The 19,729-nt window shown below is 40.3% G+C and overlaps 1 protein-coding gene and 1 pseudogene across 1 annotated transcript; one reads left to right on the forward strand and one right to left on the reverse strand.

Moving 5' to 3' along the window:
- The first annotated feature begins 701 nt into the window (after positions 1 to 701).
- On the forward strand, positions 702 to 5,152 carry LOC115663455 (pentatricopeptide repeat-containing protein At5g61990, mitochondrial). Its single transcript, XM_056314755.1, has 3 exons — positions 702 to 3,928; positions 4,021 to 4,133; positions 4,627 to 5,152. Exon 1 carries the CDS (start codon positions 702 to 704, stop codon positions 3,756 to 3,758), a length of 3,057 nt encoding a protein of 1,018 aa, XP_056170730.1. The 3' UTR covers positions 3,759 to 3,928; positions 4,021 to 4,133; positions 4,627 to 5,152.
- Positions 5,153 to 6,390: 1,238 nt separating this feature from the next.
- Positions 6,391 to 16,174, reverse strand: LOC115663456 (probable alpha-mannosidase At5g13980; annotated as a pseudogene).
- Positions 16,175 to 19,729: the final 3,555 nt, after the last annotated feature.

Here is a 19,729-nt window from a genome sequence, read left to right on the forward strand (position 1 = left end):
TTCGGAAAATGTCCATACGTAACGTCACGTCACCGGCTAGGTTTTAGGTCGCTGCGGGCGGCCGACGAGCATCCGGTGAAGTTAATAAACTTGCTGCCGGCGAGCCAGATGTGGATGTGGCACCGGCGACCTTAGGTAAGGCTGCCGATGCCAGATCTGGCTCACCGGCGGCCAGTTTATTAGCCTTGTTGACCGACGAGTCTTGTCGATTTTGTGTGTGTGTTTTTTTTCCTAAAAAGGAAAAAATGCTTTTCAATGTGTGATTTTGCTAAACACCATTTAAGCCAAAGTTGTTTCTCATTGCACTTTAAGATTACAATTTACTAAACACTATTTGCATTTCTGAAAATCCCTTTAGCCCAAAGGCATTTGCATTTTTCCGATGACATTTCTCCAAAACCGAACCAAACGGATTCATTGTTGGTGCAAAATGAAAGTCTGGGATTTCACAAACTTAGATCGAACCTCTAACTCGGCCCGGCAGACATGAGTGGATCAAGAACAAGGATACGACTATCGAGGATTCCAAGGCCCAAGCCCCAGGGATGACGGCCCATGCGGAAAGCCACCTGACGCCGTCGTCTCCATCATCTCTTCCCTCTCCCGTCGCGGCTGGCCCTCCAGTTTCAGTGGCGATCCCGACCTCCGCAGAGCCACCCACGCACGCACATATTCGAAGGATCGAGTTTCGTCATTGACCCATGTCAATGTCAAGACTCGCTCGCCTCAAGCACGTCCGATCGCTCTCCACCTCGTCGCATTCGCAGCTCGACCACCACGGGACGGCGAGCGAGATCGCCGCCATCCTCCATCACCGTGACTGGGAGCTCCTCCTTCGTTCCTCCGACCTTCCCCAGAGGCTCAATCCCGACGTGGTGCTCTCCGTGCTTCGCCAGAACCAGGTACGCGACCCCAAACGCCTCCTCAGCTTCTTCCGCTGGTCCGATTCCTTCCTGGGTGGGCCCCAGAACTTGCATTCCTTCTCCATTATCGCCGTCGTTCTCTGCGATTCCATGCTCTTTCCTCTCGCCGATGGCGTCGCCCACCGTATGATCGATACTGGGGCGCCGGTGTCCCAGATATTAGACTCTTTGCTCTGCAGTCACCGTCAATTCAGTAGAGGTCACGACGTTGCGGTTTTTGAGGTTGCCATCAGTGTTTACAAAAGGAGAGGGCTTTTGAGCGAAGCTTGCTCCGTTTTTTTGGGTGCCAAGGATGGTGGGCTCGTGCCTAGTTTAGTGTGTTGCAATACGCTCCTCAAGGATTTGTGCAAGGCCAATAGAATGCCCCTGTTTTGGAAGGTTTACGGAGGCATGTTGGAGGCCGGTGTTGTTCCTGACGCTTACACCTATACCAGTCTCATCACTGCTTACTTCAAGGTGGGCGATGCTGAGGGGGCTAAACAGGTGCTTTCTGACATGAAGAAGAAGGGATGTGCCCCCAATTTAGTTACTTTCAACGTAATGATCGGAGGACTGTGCAGATCTGGGCTCCTAGATGACGGTTTAAGTTTGCTCAAGGCAATGCCTGGCCAGGGTTTTACACCCGATCGATATACTTACACCATACTCATCGATGGCTTTTGTAAGCACAGGAGGTCGAGAGAGGCAAAAGCATTACTTGACGAAATGTTCGATATTGGATTAAATCCTGAACAAATTACCTACACAGCGTTGCTGGATGGGTTCATGAAAGAAGGTGATGTCGATGAGGCTTTCAGAATCAAAGATTTGATGGTTGACCGTGGTCTAAAGTTGAAGGTTCCCACATACAACGTACTCATCGCCGGTCTTTGTAGGATTGGTGACATGGAGAAGGCTAATACTCTGCTCAAAGAGATGACTGTCGTGGGCACAAGCCCTGACACTCAGAGCTATAATCCACTAATAGAGGAATACTGTAGGAAGCAAGACATGGTTAAGACTCGTGAGATGTTGATTGAGATGAAAAGTAGAAACTTGCTACCCTCAGTTTACACCTATGCCGTGATAATAAAGGGCCTATGCCTCAGTGGACATCTCCAAGCGGCTAACAGCCTTTTGGATGAGATGATTAGTGCAAATGTAAAACCAAACGCAATTATTTACACGACTCTAATCAAGGGCCACATCCAACAAAATAAATTTGAAGATGCAAAGAAAATTTTTGAGGAAATGAAGAGGAGAGGGATTTTACCTGATGTTTTTTGCTATAATTCTCTTATCATGGGGCTCTGCAAAGCCAACAAGATGGAAGAAGCAAGGCTATACTTAGTTGAAATGTCGGAGAAGGGGTTCAAGCCTAATGAATATACTTATGGGTCTTTCATCAGTGGGTATTGTAAGGCAGCGGATATGCTGGCAGCTGGCAGATTCTTCATGGAGATGATAGACTGCGGTGTAGTACCAAATGGTGTCATCTGCACGACTCTTATTGATGGTCATTGTAAAGGAGGTGACGTCGGAGAAGCATTCACAGTTGTTAAGGTCATGCTCGAGCGGCAAGTGCTCCCAGATGTGCAGATTTACGGACTGTTGATCCAAGGACTTTCAAAGAACGGGAAACTAAAAGAAGCAATGGAGGTTTTTTCTGAACTCCAGGAAAAGGGCCTAGTGGCTGATATTTTTACTTACAATTCTGTTATATCTTGTTTGTCCAAACTGGGTAAACTAGCAGATGCTTGTCAACTCCTCGAGGATATGGGTCAAAGATGTGTCAATCCTAACATTGTCACTTACAATACCTTGATTAATGGTCTTTGTAAGTTAGGAGACGTTGTTGGAGCTAGGAAGCTGTTTGATGGAATTTCAGCTAGAGGCTTGGCTCCTAATAGAGTGACGTACGCTACAATCATAGATGGATACTGTAAGTCTGGCAATTTAGGTGAGGCATCCCATTTGTTTGATGAGATGCTATCTGTGGGAGTTGAACCTGATAGCTTTGTTTATTCTGCCCTTATCAATGGTTGCTTCAAAGAAGGCAATGTAAAGAAGGCTCTTTCTTTGTTTAATGATATGGTGAACAAAGGCTTTGCATCTACTGTTTCTTTCAACGCTGTAATTGATGGCTTCAGCAAGTTGGGAAAGCTGAGTGAAGCTGAGAATTTGGTGGAAGTTATGGTTGATAGGCACATTGCACCTAATCATGTGACCTATACCATTCTCATTGATTATTTTTGTAAGGCAGGAATGGTAAGTAAAGCAGAGGATCTCTTTGTCAAGATGCAACAGCAGAATCTGACACCAAATGTCGTGACTTATACTTCGCTAATAAATGGTCAGAGCAGAGCTGGGAACAGACTCAAAGCATTCGCTGCTTTTGAGGAGATGGTGGGCCGAGGGATTGAGCCTGATGAAGTAATCTATTCGGTGATGGTTGATGCTTATTGCAAGGAAGGTGACTTGACAAAAGCTATTGAGCTTGTTGATGAATTGCTTGTCAAGGGCTTTTCCATGAGTGAAGATGTCTATAATGATCTTCTGGCTACATTGTGTGGAAAAGTAAGTTTTCCGGAAATTCTGACGGTACTCGATAAGATAGGAGAGCGCAAGCCTAAGCTAAGTGTGACTACATGTAGTACTTTAGTCTGTGGATTTGCCAAAGCAGGCAGTATGGAAAAAGCAGAAAAGATTCTGGAAAGTGCAGTTAGGCTTGGATGGTTACCAGTGTCCACTGTTTTAAGTGATTTTTATAAGGGTCAAATTGGTGGCCACAAGAATGACCCGGGGAACTTCTTTAAAGAAGAAGAGATGAAAGTCGCTTCTCAGGCTTCAACTTGATATCGATAAACTTTATAAGTTTCAAGTAATTAACCACTCAATGGTTAAGAAGGCCCTGGATATGCGTGTCATCGCTCTTTGAGATGTTTATTGTTTATTACACGCGGCATTCTTCCTCAGAGAACTGCGAGAAATTTTGGAACCAAAACGACATAATAATGCCCAAAGAGGTTTATATTTTGCATCTTGCTTGAATAATAATTCGGCTATGATACATCCTCAACGATGACGTAACTAATCCTTTCATTCACGTTTTGTTTAGGAGTATGTGCATCCCTTCCCAGTTATATACTAGACGAATGTTCTGATGCCATGGTACTAGTCATAAAGGTTGCCAGTGGAGTTCTTTTCTTCATGCTGCCTCCAAAATGTAAGGTCAGTCATATAGTTGCAAATGAAGGATAGGGATGGACCTGTAATGGCCTTCGTCAGTTTTCTCTTCATGAATTTCTTCAGAAATGTCTAGTGAACTTCAACTAATATTTATGAACACATCCGCTTGGTCATGATGATCTCTCAGACAGGTTTTATTTTGTGGGTTGCATGAAGTTTTTCAAATTGGGCAGCAGTCACCTCTTTGTATTTTTATTAGGCTGTAGTTGTGCATTTGACTAGCTTATTGGCTTTTGTTAAGGATAGCTATCTGTATGCAGAAGCCAAGTGCCACATCGACTATTGTTCGTAGTGAAAAATTGCTTACTTCAACTGCACATAACGATTTTTTGCTTGCATCGGTGATTCTCTTGGATTGTCTTCAGATTGCTCATCCAGTTCAAATTGGTGTTCTGTTTTCTAGTCTCTGTGTATTACTGGGTTCCAAATTGCTGATACTGTTGGCATCACTTTAATTAAAATCTTTCATTTGCAGTGAGCAATGGAAGGGAACTGGAGGTGACTTAATTTCAACTTTCACTCAAATGTGATATGATTCCATCTGGCTGATTTTCATGACCGCAATTGTCAAAATAAGTGCTTTTCATCGACTCGGAAGACATTAGGGACTCACTTGCAGTGGAATTGGAAATAACAGATAGAGTGGTCTTAGCAGTGGTAGATGTGGAAACAATGGATATACCAGTAAGCTTGTGATTATGTGGGCTCACTCAATGGTTGCTGTCAGTTTAGCACTACAGCCATTTCAATTTGTGTCCCCGATGCAATTGTTATTTCTCGAGATTCAACTACACTCCTTTGCTCCCAAATGACAACCATGCTCAAGTTGGCATAACTACGCCGTCCCGTTAATTTTAATTGAGGCGCTAGGTTCATGTCCATGTGGTAATTGTGACGGGGAGTGTATCTCTCTTAATGAAAAATAAAAGTTGTCAGTTCTTTAAACGTGTCATCTTGTAGTATTATATGAATAGTAATAGTGTATTGTCTTTTTGGCATAAGAGCATAGCTGCAACATCTCCAGATGATATGATGATGTTTCATCATCTTGATATAATGGTCACGGTATCTTTTTTTGTTTTTACGTGAGAAGGGGAAGAGTTGGTATGGGATATATCCTAAGTGCAAGAAATAGCTCCTTTGATGCACCTGTGTTCATTGAAATTAGTCCATATTGCAGTAACTTATCTATCTCAAACAGACAGACACTTCAAGCAGCCTCTCCAAGTTTTCGGTGATTACTACGCTGAATTCTTCTGGCGGAACATAAAATTGTTTTCATCTTATCACCCATGAACGATCATAATTAACAGTCAGTAGAAAGTCTTAAGTATTGTGAGCTCTAGCCCATTGTTATATAACATGGCATACGCCTGTTATGCAATGTGCGCTTGAACTACCCTAGGGCTTTGATTATTAACTTTGCAAGCGCTCTTATGGTATGTCTGGTATAAAGGATAGAATGATTGAAGTTATTATATTGGCATATGAGGACGAACTCTATAAACATCGCATGAGTAATGCTCTTCGTGGGGTGGTGCACCAATATGTAAAGCAGATGAATCACCCAAGAAGTGGGTTTCACATAACTTGTCCGTCAGACGGTATAAATCACGAAATCAAGCCTGTGGTTCTTTTTCTATGATGCTTGGAACAACGTGATGTTCCAAGTCCAATGTTTTGTTTCGGTTCTTGAATTTATTATAATTTGAAGGGGGTACCCCATATATGTTAAAGTTGAGGCAGCTTTTTCTTTAGGAGGGAGTACCAAATTCATAAGACAATGTACGCACCAGTCCCATAACAACGAAAGAGCTTCCAAAATTGGAGAGAATGAAGGCTGCCATGTCAACCTTTTTTTGCTCTCACTGGTTTCTCAAATATGTAGGCAGTTTATACTTGATCTATCTCTTGCATATACCCAGCTACAATATGAAATCCTAGCTCATGTGATAGGATAGACAATAATACCTACATGGTTCGGAGCCAAATACGATGCTTTGTTGACCTAGAAGTGTAGGTTATGGAATGTTGAGTCTATTTCTGTTAGATGAGACCTGTTGTGTTTAGGATTCATTGGTGATATGCAACAAAATGTCCAGCTGGCTGACAAGAAGAAGAGTCATTCCATTGAGAAGACCTGCTTGTGGAGATGAAATTTGCAGGGGATTAATAATTAAAACCAGAGAAGAGAGAGAGAACTAGAGACCGAGTAAGAAGATGTCTGATTTTTGTCCCATACAACATATGCCTTCCCCTTTCAAACTGAAGTGGGATGAATGCTCCATAGACTTACCCAAGTTGCTCGTGTACCGTTCAGGATGGCCTTATAGACGGTTAACCTGCACGATTTATAAATTGTCCGATGAAATCTCACATTTGCACCGCACTTCTTACACTTGAGTGGCCCTTAAGAGCCAAAGTTTAAAATAGGTGCGGATCTCCATGGGTGCAAGCTCCACCACAAGTTCTATAGGATCTACAGGACCTCCCCTGACTGGATTGGCTCCTTCAGGAGAGCCTTCTACTTTCCACACCAGTCTTCTTTTCAGCATATCCGCTTTTTCTTGGTTAGCAGATAAATTAAGCTCCACTATCCTGTTTATCTGAATCATTGCAGGAGAAGATAACATGAGACAAATCACTTAAGTGGCCGACAGCATACAACAGCGAACTGTTGCTCTTTATTCTGCTGTTACCTTCTTATCTGGAAAGAGTTTCTTCAATTCGACATTGGCCATAACTGAGAGATCCTTGTCCTCTCCAATCTTGGGTTTAAATTACCACAGAAAGTTACATCTTCAAGACTTATTAAGAACGTGTAAATAATTCTCTGGAGAGCAACGATCTAAATAAAGTAAGAACCTCATATAAGTGTGCCAATCTAAGGAGAACATTCCCATCCTCCAGCTCCTGCAGTGGTTGAGGAAACATAACAACGATTTAGCAAAAGGAGGGAGATATTCTTTGTTCCATCATTTGTGTTTTTTAAGTGGCAATATCAGGCTGAAACATAGAAATCTTTGATCCAAATATCTAGAAGAACTGCAAATACAATTTCAAAGCACACTTTATAAAGTTGGTCTTAAACTTTTCCTTTTCCAAAAACTAAACATAGATTGAGATTCATAACCTGGAGGGTTATCAGGGCAATATTATCAGGTAAGGTGTAAGAAGAAGCTAATGCTGAAAAGGTTGGTATATAGGAGTTTGCCCCATAGTTCCCTCCCTGCAGAACGATAATAAGCTAATAAATGAATTTTGTCTGCAGTGACGACCAACGAAACGAAGACATTACTCTTTCACCTGCTCTGTAAAGGCTAGTAGAAGCGGAGAATATATCTCCTGTCCAAATGTTCTACGCCATTTAGCACCCTCGCCTGAAGGATCAATTCTCAGGTAGTGCTTTCCCATGATCTGCATGTTACATCTTACAATGTGTAAGTAGAACCGGTTTTAGACTGAAGACAAAGGAATAGAACCTGTACCACTTACAGTGAGTCCCCTGCAATCATCAATGACACAGATTGTTTCATTTAGCGCCTCGGCGATGCCTTTGTCATCATCACGAAGTAACCTCCTGTATGATCCAAACTTATCTCAAATCTCTAAGTGGTATACTGGAATATGGTATTCATCATTGTTTATTGAGGTTCAAAGCAACAGGGATAAAAGAAATCTGTGGAGCATTAGTTCCAATTGCCCATCAATGATGCTTGAACCTCCCACAGGTCGATTGACTAGAACTGAGAGCTCTGTACTGTCATCTCGGATATATAGGCCAAGATTAATCTGGAAGGACAATACCAGAATGATTAGCACCCGAGTAGATTGCAGTAAAATATTTTTACTTTCACATTGATCTTTATGTAATTCAAAGAGTTAATGAGGAAACATAGACTAAAACAGTAATTTGATGTGATTGGAGAATTTCTAGTCGTGATCTTAGCAAGCAAAATTCTGTTTTTCCATTTTAAACAAAGTCTATTGTAAAAGCTACTTCCAATGAAGCTTGAATTGACCTTTTTCTGACGCATTCTGATATGTGCCTGTTTCATAACTCATTGCTAGAAGGGGATTCAGCGTTCTCGAGTTAACTTTAAGCATGTTACTCATGCCATTGAAGAATTTGACAAAACATTGACAAAGCTGAAAAATTCTCTTTTGCCACTAATTCATGCAAAAAGATAACCTTATAGGTTATCAACCTGGTTAATAATATATACAGCTCCGGAATTGACTGCGCCCATATGAGTTAGACAAAGGAATGCCAGCATCTGGGTTTGTTTCAATTGTGTGCTGAAAGTGAAAAACAAAATAAAGTGGATTCTTCATATTATCCCGGGCAGGCGAAATGCATTTCAACTGTTAACTTAATGGCAAAAGGCAAATACCTTGATATTATCCAATGATGTAACAAAAAGCGACTAATATCTTCAGATGGATGTCAAACTTTATGCAACACGGTTGAATGTAAACTAAGGGTAGACTGTCTATATATGTAAGAAAATTACATTTTAGTTCACTGTCTCCATTGCGGTTATTTTTACCCTGTAAGTATATTATATCAGCTCTCTGTCCTATTAATTAAATTGGAAGTTTTCGAAAGTTACTTTGCAATTTACATGAATTTAGTCTGCTGCAGAAACCATGAAAGCTATCCAAGTCAAGGTCAGCACCTCAAGTCTTCCTCTCCATTTATTAGCTTATCAGACGAGTTTTTGCATCCGGATTATGTTCAACTAGGCAGGAAGGAAAACGTAGTGGAAAAGACTGAGCAATTAATACAGTGTGGATAAGATGGTTGCGCAATATGACCAGAACATACAGGGTAATAATTTCCTGCAACTGGTTGATTAACCTTCAAATCCCAATCTTCTCTGTAATCTCGAATCTGCAAGAAAATTTTTCATAGATTATCTGAACAACTGAATGTACAATTAGAATCACCAACACCCCATCATAGCACAAATGACATGGGAAAGAAGAAATAAGCACAAAATAATAGCAAAGGGATATAATTGTACTTTAGGACATAATGTTGGCTTTTGGGGCAACTGAATGACATACCCTTTTTAGGAAATCACGACCATTAGAATCAGTAGAGAACGTCTTATTGTTGTTTATGGTAGTTCTAATCTGAGTGACAACCTCTTTGCCAATATTATCATCAATTGGGATAGGCCCTACCTGCAAGCATAACATAGCTCCAGCAGAATTTGGATAAGGTTATTACATAGTGTTTCATAGCGTTCACCCTGATGATGCCAGAGGATAAGATCGACAAACTTACAGTGAACTCAACCTCAACATGCTCTTTTTTCTTGTAAACTCTTGTTATCTGCAATACAGGCCAAATTCTCAAGTTACCACAAAACACAGAGTTCTATCTTTTATTCCAGATCCAGGCAGTTTTCAAAATTGTGGCATTTTCTGATATGGAGCCTCTTCTAAGAAAATCGGTCATTTTCTGAAGCACGATGCTATCAAAAGAAAGGACCTGCTGAAAAACTCAGAAGATAGAACCATCAATCACATGGTTCAATCTCCAAAGACAGAATATTATGCTGAGTTATTTCTGTTTCATAATCTATTAATGTCGTATTACCAATTGACATTGATGACCGGCGTGCATAGTTTTTTTTTTTTTTTGGTCCAGCGTGCATAATGACTTGCTATTGATTTAAGAATTCATGTGTAAGATTCTGAAAATAAATGTCTAACAAAATAAGCTAGACTAGGATGCTAGAATTGTTATCTTGAATAAAGCACACATGGACATATATGCATACCTGATGCCAACTAACTCAAATGATAAAAGGATACCTAGTCATTTTCTAACAGATAGGGCTTATGACGTTAGCCCAACTGCCAAAGTGTTTTGCATGAAATTGACCCATGAAATGCTTCTAGACACTTTCATCATGAACAAAATTCACATGTGGAGATGATGTGATAGGCCCTGGTGTTTCTTTTCATTCCACATAGTGACTGAATGATGCTTACCCCGCATGGTGATGGCACGGCAGGTAGCAAACATTACCTAGATTATCTGTGGAGATGATCTTGAGAATTTCAACATCCTTTGTTTCGCACAACAATTTTCCCCAATATCTCTTAGCTATTATGAAGTGAGACCATAATGCATATCTAGCTTATTTCTTAACTCTTAGGTATTTAAGATGCATAACCTAAGAAAGAGTTTCTATGCATGTAATGGCTATCCTGGAAAGTGAAAACCTTCCCTATGCCTTCCCACAGAAGTCCCTTCTGTAGTAGCAAGTATTATCAGCTTATCAAGAACACTGAAGAATCATAACAGGGCAAGGATCTGAACTAGGAGTTGCAGAATATATTGCATTTGAATTCCAAAAGGCATATTAACCGAAAAGACATGTACAGAAAATAAGAAAATGAGAAGGACAGCAAGAAAACAAAAAATTTCTCCCAATACCACTTTATGAACGTCTGTAGTCCCCTAACTCTTTTGGATTCCAATATCATCGTTTTCCTTTTTAGTTTAGTTAGGATCCCATGATTAAGTTCTTAACATCAACAAACTAAGATGACAGGTACCCTAAGAGAATAAAACACATCAATGTAGCTTTCCACTATATTGGGGACTTCATCAATGGAAATGCAAGCTAAGAGTTTCTGCTAATTGTGATCACCAGGCCCATACACAATAATCCTTTGTGCTGCTTGTTTCCTCAATTCCATCATCAGTTGAACATTATCGTGGTTCAATATGGACAAAAGTCAGATATATTGGGACTCTGATGGTCCATGTGTGAGTTTCACACTCACAGTTGTCGATACAAAAAGTTTATTATGGTCGACTTTAATGGCCTAAAACCTCTAAAAGCTTAGTCAATATGAGGAACATGATGAACCAATCTAATAGTTTGATGCAGTGTCATGAATGCATTTTAGCAATCTGGTGAGAAAACTAAAGTGCCATAGCAAACCACCGATGCATCCATGGATTGATCCTTTGATGTACTTCATCCACCAGTGGTCCCCGCAAAATAGTCAAAGGAACCTAGACATTGGAAGGTGTTACAATTATAGACTGTCATGAGCTGTTCCGAGTAGATATTCTGGAAGAAACTATACCTTCCTGTCATACTTGATAGGGTACGAACCATTTGGCCGAAAGATGTATGCTCCAGATGCAGAGGACTACAAGAGTTATACAAGAATATCTGTAAGATAAAGACACTTTTGCAGATGCTCCCTTAGGTAGCAACCATTGATAAAAAATGATTTACCTGAAGATCCACACTTCCATCATCTCTGGAGTAAAAGCTGTACGATTGCTCCAAAGGTGCTTTGACCTTCATTCAATCATTATGTCTCTCATTAAAGTACATGAACAAATTTAAATGCGAAAGCAAGTTGCCTCATCTAAACATTTCTGCTGAAGGAGAAAGCATGGTAAAGGATGAAGATGCTTGTAGATAGACATTAAGAAAAGGAAGAAAATTCTGGTTTTTTCTACTCATGAAACACATTGTGCTATAACAAAGGACATACCGAACTTCTGCTGTTTATATATTCAGCCTGTCTTGCTTTCATTTCCAGAATAAACAAGTTTTAAGTTTCCTTCCCCTATTTCTACTGTATCATTCACTCCCCTTTCCGAAGCATACATGATTTGTCTTTCAGAAGTTGCAGTACCAACTGCCAAATGGAGCCAAAAAGAAGAAGAGAAATAGAAATGTGAATTTGGCAATACTTCACATTGCAACTGGACGAAACCATTTGCATACCTTTTCCTTTTGCACTTGAAATGATGTAACTATTGAAACCAAGGGGTGGAACGTATACAGTGAAAGCAAGCCAATATTTGGGGGTCACAATTGGGGATTTTCCCAGATATGCCAACGTATAATAGTTCCTTATACCCAATGTGACATTCATTATAGGAAGAAGCTGCGATTGAACTTCTCTTCCGCTGGAGTCCTGAACACTAACATCTTCACTAACAACCTGTACCATGTATGTCAAATACTCACAGGAACTCTAATAACGATTAATAATTTGTCTTTCTCAGATAAAAGTACGTCAAATACTCACAGGAACTCTTATAACATCCTCTCTTTTCCATCCTAGTGAATTGTAGACAACAACCACCTAAAAAAATTATGTCTTAAACACAAACTTTTTTTGGTAGTTCAAGAAAATTCATCCAAGGTGTTTGCACACTCACCAGCTTCTTCCCATTTGATAGATCAACTTCTGATGGGGGACAGTAACTAATGTTCAAAAGTGGACACTGAACTCATGCCAAGAAGACAGACCAAAAGTTAGCATGTCGTGATTTTGAAATAATAGACTGCTTGGCACGTAAAGTGCAGAAAAGTTTGCAAATTTTAAGAGGGAATAGTAACTATGGACTAAAATCTCTTCCATCGATGCTGACTCAAATATTCAACCATCGCATGTCAGTCTGATGCTAAAGTGGGTGTATATGCATTTTTTTATGTCGCATCTGTAATTATTTTGCAACCAATGCGAAAAGTATAATGTAGAAGCATAATAAGATTTTTATGTGATGGCCTAAAAGCTCAAATGGGAGTAGGCTAATCCTAAGAAATGTCAAAACAGTCTACTATTGCCTGTTGAATTTTTTTCTCTGAAGAATTGCTAGAAGCTGTTCTGGGTGACTCCATCATGCAGCCAAGAGATGCTGCAACTACGTCCTCAGCCTGACAAAGTAAATACGAGTCGCAAGAATATGGAAATATATGTGGTCATATGTCTTGAAAACTCTCAAGAGGATATAACGAGCTAAACCTCAATATAGCCTGCAGGTAGTCGCTTGGTGTAGTCATCAGCAACATGCTGTCTCTCAGTAACAGTAACTGTATCGTGATGCTGTGAAATGGCTAAAGCGTCAGCTAAGGAATCAGTGTTTGGCCCCAGTTTCTTTCTTCCTGTCAAAAATTCTAATTGCATGGCAGCCTGTTTATATATCAAAAGGCCGATATTCATAACTCATCCGCATATTATCATGAGCTTATACAATATTTTATTGGCAATTGGAATCAAGAGATGGGTCACGTGGATGTTACCAAGTAGTAACCACTCAGCATCCTCACGTAGCCTTTGAGGGCAGGTCTGCTCGTAAAGTATCCAGTCCAGTAAACATTTATTTTATCTGCATATCTGTCAAGCATCTCTAAGAGGTCAAGATAAAAAATTAGAAAAGAAAATTTTTCTGCAACTTCTATGTTACTCTAAAACATCGAGCTTACGGTAAGAAGTCCCCAGTTTTGAGTGGCCATTGATCGTTGGAAGCATGCTTGGCATCGGTATAAATTGAAGGGGTCGAGTATAAGGCATTGACTAGTCCATCCTAGAAATCACTCCAAACTGCATTGAGAACAAAATGAAAGTTACTTATCCATGTTTATTCGAGTGAGAAATGATCATGTCAATATAAGAATGCTGGAAATAACTGGAAATGGATTTCAAAGGGCTTGCAAATGTAGTAGTCAGTAACGAGATATGCGCGAAAAGCATTAGTTGCCACACTTGTTCAACATCATTCTAGTCTGTGTGCTAAAGCAATAAGGCATTATGTAGACATCAGGTGGTAGCATGGTATTGGAATCTTTCATGTTCTTCTAGAATGTAAAGTTGCGAATTCATCTGATGCATTGCCAATAACTGGTATCAAATGGAGCAAAAACTAGTAGATACCGATCAATATCACTTGAAACCAGAGGAGTACATAAAGTAACTATCATGAGTACATAAAAGAAACCCATCATGATTCATGTAATGGCATAAAAGATACTAACCTGATTGACGTAGTGAATAAATTTATCCAATTGCCGGAACCATGTATGTGCATATTGGTACTTGAAGTCACTGCCCATTGTCCACATGACATGGTTTGTACGAGTGATGTTGGCCTGAAAAACATTAGGTGGAGGACATTTCTGATGAGCCTAAATTCAGATGGAGATTATTTTGGCAACAATGATTTGTTAATTACTAGCGAAACAAAGATACGAATCATTCTCGATAGAAGTATCGCTTTCACTCCAAAGCACCAGGAGAGAGCCAACCTATAAATGAACTCAACAAACCGATGATACATCAAGAAAAATAAAAGAAAACAGTGATCCCCTTTTGAGTAAATAATCCAAAGTCTAATATTCACGTCATCTATCAGACTCCTATAATGCAAGATAAACTGCTCCTGTAGGGAAATATGATCCACTTCTATGTACAGATTATGAAGAGGCCATCACATTGACAAGAAGCTGAGAAGTTGAAAGCATATGGAAATAAAATCCTGCATGGCTCCTAAGTCAAATGAATTCTTATCTTAATTATGACAGTCTTGCTTGTGATATTGCAGCAGACACAAACTCATTCACTCGCTCCAGGACATTGTAATCAAACAGATTCTAGTCATCCTACAAATTGATACAACGTAATGAGATTAGGCAGACAATAATATGAATCTAGAGGGTTAATCATAAAAAAACTCGATAGAAGGATAACCTGAACAATAGCTGAATCATCAAGCCAATCATCGTTAACTTCATAATGGAAATTATTGGGAGGTCCATAGTTCTCCGGAAATGCACCTGCAAATATCTACAGAGGACTGAAAGTTCTTAATGCATATACTTGCGAATCCAAATAAGCTTTGAAAAACACTCTGGACAAAAAAGGTCAATTTGTAGGAGCGTGTATCAAGTTCCTCCGTCAAGGAGGGAGAAGAAAGAATTCTCAAGCACTCACCTGAGCAGATGAACCAAAACTATTAGATGCTCGCCAGACAACCTCAAGAGTTTTTTCTGCTTTCCATTTGGCTCTATCTTGGTAGTCAATTCGGGCAAAGAAGACAGAATCAAATCCAACCTGTAATTAGAGTAAACTTTGTGTTAAGCAAGTCATGAACTCAATGCTGTTCACCTGGATCATCAAAGATCCGAACCATCACTTGACCAACATTCATCATTGAGAGGAAGAGCCGTATATAATAAAGTAGATATGGAGAAGGCAAGACCTCTGCCCCTAACAAGTAAGCCTGCACGGACGAATGACCAAAAGTATCAATTTGCCAACCAATTCTTGGAGTTACACCAAATTCTTCCTTGATAAATCGGTGACCAAGAGTCGTCTGATCAATCATGTCGATGTAATGAGTTGTTGCCTCATCATGCATGCACATTCCTCCATTTCTGTGCCCGAAAGTTAGCAATGAACATTTAAAGTCCTCAAGGATGAGTTTAAAGATGCATCCCGGTGAGTTAGTTAATTATTTGGCAAGTAAAATGAAGCTAAAAGGCACAGACTGGTGCAAGACAATTTAACAGAAAGTAGTTTTGCCTTCCTCTCCCTCATCCTCATAGAAGGGTTAATTATTCTAGAAGAGTGGGAGTCGGTCATTTACATGAACTCCAGTTGACCTGAATTCACGAGCTGCTTGACTGTACTTTGGACTTGCTCACTCTGGTCTCTCCACCAACGTTGGAAAAAAGCCTTCATCGACAGAGGGAAGAGCCTAAGTCAGGTTAAAGAAAGCGTAAGAAGGTAAAAAGAAGGGGAGAGGGTGCAAGTTCAAGCCTGTTCCACATAGATGAACTTGCGGTTCTTATCGGTGAGCAGTGCGGGAACTATGGAATCCAATTCATTCTGAACACGCGCCCTGAATCCATCAAAGGAGTAAAGATAACATGTTTTGTACGAAAAGAATGAGATTGAGACTTGGTTCCGGAGCGTGAGGCGACCTGAATGGTATTGTTGGAACCGACGTAGTACTGATCAACGGTCTTCTTCCAGCCGACGTCGTCGTGGGTGTGAGGGACCAAATGGACATTGAGCTTGCCAGGCACGACGTGGGAGGTGGTGTTGTAGGCAATGTACTTGGATTGGGCGCATGAAAGAAGCAAGAGCAGAAGCAAAGCCCGGACAAAGGCCCTCATGCTCATGGCAGGAGCAGTTGCTAACGCTATGAATGAGCAAAAAGCCACAGAATCCAAACCTTTGAGGGGCAATAGGAGTGAAAGAAAGAGAATGGAGCAGGCAGAGGAGACGCTGGCAATGCATTTAATGGTCGACACAAGTCAATGCCGAGTCCATTCAACAGAGCAGGACCAGGCCAAAGTCTCTTGCCGTCCCAAACGAGCGAGAAAAACATGAGATGGGTGGACAGAAGAGTTGCCAAAAGCAGAAAATGGACCAAGACAACCCCAGTCTTGCCGGAGAGGGCTTGGCTATTACTACGAGTCGTCCTCTTTTCTCCTTTTTCTAACCGTTTCTGTTAGTTTCCCATCTCCCTCCATCTATGTTCACACACAAAATCACAAAATGTATTCACAAATAAATGATGTTATACCTACATTGAGAAACTATACATGATATGAGGCAAAAGTACACCAGAAGTGTCACAACTTGTGTATAGAGATCACTTTGGTGGCATAACTTTTTTTCGGATCACTTTGGTGCCAAATCGGAGGAAAATAGATCACTTTAGTGACTCTGGTCAAAATTCCGGCCAAAAAGCTGACCTTGCATTTATATTAAAAAAAATGGTCTGACTTGTACACGTGCAAATTATGTCGCTTTTTTTCGAATTTTTTAATTTTTAGAAAAATAATATATATAAAGGTTGCAACAGCGGCGAGGGAGCCCTCGCCGCCGCTGCCTAACCCACCACCGCCGGAAGGGCCGGCGGTGGTGAGCGCAGTGGTGAGCGAGGGCCGGATCCGGTGAGGCGAGATCTCGCCGTCACGCAAGCCCAAGCGACGGGCGAGGTCCGCCTCGCCCTACTGGCGAGGCCGACCTCGCCGTCGCGACCCGTGCGACGCAGCAGGTCTCGCCTCGCCGTCGCGTGGGTCGCGACGGCGAGGTCGGCCTCGCTTCGGCCCAGGCAAGGCGAGACCTCGCCGTCGCGACCCAGACGACTAAATAAGTAATTTTTTTTTAAAAAAGTACACGTCAGCGGGCTAAACGGCGTCGTTTTTTGTTTTTAATGCTGACTGGACCTCTCCGGCGAGCCGTGTCAACGCCACATCGGATTTTCGGCGAGCCACGTCAGCATTGGCACTAAAATGATCATTTTTCAAAAAGGGTTGCACTAAAGTGATCCGAAAAAAAGTTATGGTACCCAAAGTGATCTCTATAGACAAGTTGTGGCACTTCTGGTGTCCTTTTGCCCATAATATGATAGTCCATATTCGACCAATAAATAATATTAGAGGATTAATTTAAAAAATTACGATTTCTTATAGATAGATGGCATGTTAGGAAATTAACCAAAATAAATTTTGACAAATATAAAAAATTATTATCTCATTTTCTTAATGTATGGCGCATTTTTCTATATTTCCTAAATCAATATGACTAATATAATTAGTGACAGCTCTTATGATGAACACATTATTAGAGATAATGAGATAATATTTTTCTTTGAATTGCACATAACGATTTTTTGCTAGTATTGGTTTTGCTCTTTAATTGCTCGTCCAGTTACAAATTGGTTTTGTGTCTTTGAGTCTGTGTGTGTTTTACTGGGTTCAGAATTGTTGATACTATCGGCATCATTTTAATTGATGAAATCTTTTTCATCTGCAGTGAGTAATAGGAGTGAGCACGGTTTCAGGGTAGAACCAGGAACCAAATCGGTGGGTTTAGTTAGGTTCTCGGTTCTAGGGAGGGAGGTTTCGGTTCTGATTCCCGTTTCCACTTTTTTAGGAACCGCCGTTCTTTGTTCTTATAGGAACTGGAACTGGAAGCGAAAACCCTAAATCTAAAATCCCTAATTTTCTTACTACTTCTCATTTCTTAGCTCTCAAATTCTCATCTACTTAGATTAGTGGTTGGAAGTTTTTTTTTGTCTCTCCAAAGAGTTGGACCATTACCATATGAAACAAAGGGCATATATATATATCTTCTTTAAATGATCAACTCTAAGAGGTCTAGTAGAAAAATTGTAGCCCATCACTGCACGTGCATGGTTTGATCGGATGTCTTTCTCAACCACCGGAGCAGCATGATTTACTGATTCACTGAGAGAGATTGATATTCAATTTTGTTTCTTGTGAAGACTTATGTTAGGAAATGTAGCTATATGCTTCAGAGGAGCATGTAGAACATTTTCTAAAGTTTGTTTAGACCTTGGGTTCATTGTGGTTTTGGAGTACCCACAATTCGCATGCTCATTGCTTTGCTTAACTTGTCATGTTTGGGTATTCATTGTCATACATCTATGCCAAGTTTTTGTTCTTGTGAGGTTCGATTGTTTCCGTCATTCATTCTTTCAAGAAATATCTTAAGCTTGATGGCTGCATAGTTAGAACAATGGTGATAATGGATGGTCGAAGGAATAAAAAAAGTTGTAGTTGCAGTTGCAAATAAGCGATACGCGACGCTTTAATTTTAAATTTAAAACTATTATTAAGTTATTAACTATGATTGTTGTTTCTTTTGATTTCACATGGTCGGAATTTGAAACAAATTTTCATGGATATTTGAGGACCAAAAGCTTATCTTCCTTTCCTTTTTCCTGTTTTCCATTTTGTTTGTGGTCCTAATATTGTCTTGATCGACATGCTAATCCCTCGTGAATTCTGTTACGTATCAATTCACATAATGACTTCTAATTTTAATTGTATTTATTTGAACCGTAATGCCACGAAAACTAGCCTTTTTTGAATTTTCTTTGATGAATGACAAGTTTGTTCAATATTGTTGCGTTTATTTTCATTTTGTTTAACTAAAAAAAAACAAAAAAAAACTATTTGGTCACAGGAAATGTGAGAATCGGAAGGTCCATGTCAACAGCTTATGTGGCGGGTGTCATCTAGTCAGCTCAACTCAAAGAGTGACACATTTCATTTGGATGAAAAATAAAAATAAAAATAAACGCGGCGCATAGCAACTTTACTAAATGCTACTCTCTCGTTTCTCAGCTCCAAAGCTTGGAGAGAGTTTTCTGTGAAGAGAACTCAGAAAATGTGAAAGAGCATTTGTGCAGAGGAAGCACAGAAATTTGAAAGATTATCTCTTTACAGAGGTGTTCCTTCCCGTTTCTTAGCGACCTACTACCCATAGAGCCCCAATTTGTTCTATTTCTCTTGCGGGCCAACTTCCAATCCTCGCATTTCGCGTGACTGAATCATCTCCTGTGATTTCTATTTCTCTTGCAGGCGATGGGGTCGACCCTCGCCTCCGCACGAGGTCACGATCCACGGTTTCCCATTCTGTTCAATTTCACGAATTGATTTGCATTTTTGTCTTCGGGCCCAGTTTCATCCGATTCTCACACCGAATCATCTCCTGTGACTTCAATCCTAAGGTTTGTTCTATTTCTCTGCGACCTTCAATTCTCATATTCCATGCCACCAAATCTTCTCCTGCGACTAGACCTGTTAAATGGGTCTTAAAATCCATATATGACCCATTTAGAAATAAATGGGTTATAAATGAATCAATACAACTTTGAAGAGTCCATCTTAAATTGATCTTAAAATTTTAAGCCTATCGTAAATGGGTCTTAATGGGTTGAATTTGGAACCTATTTCCAACTCACCCATTAAGCCCACCCCTTT

Source organism: Syzygium oleosum, unplaced genomic scaffold (genome assembly GCF_021117445.2).
Source record: "Syzygium oleosum isolate NSW1041296 unplaced genomic scaffold, Sole_v2.1 Sole_v2.09, whole genome shotgun sequence".
NCBI lineage: Eukaryota > Viridiplantae > Streptophyta > Magnoliopsida > Myrtales > Myrtaceae > Syzygium > Syzygium oleosum.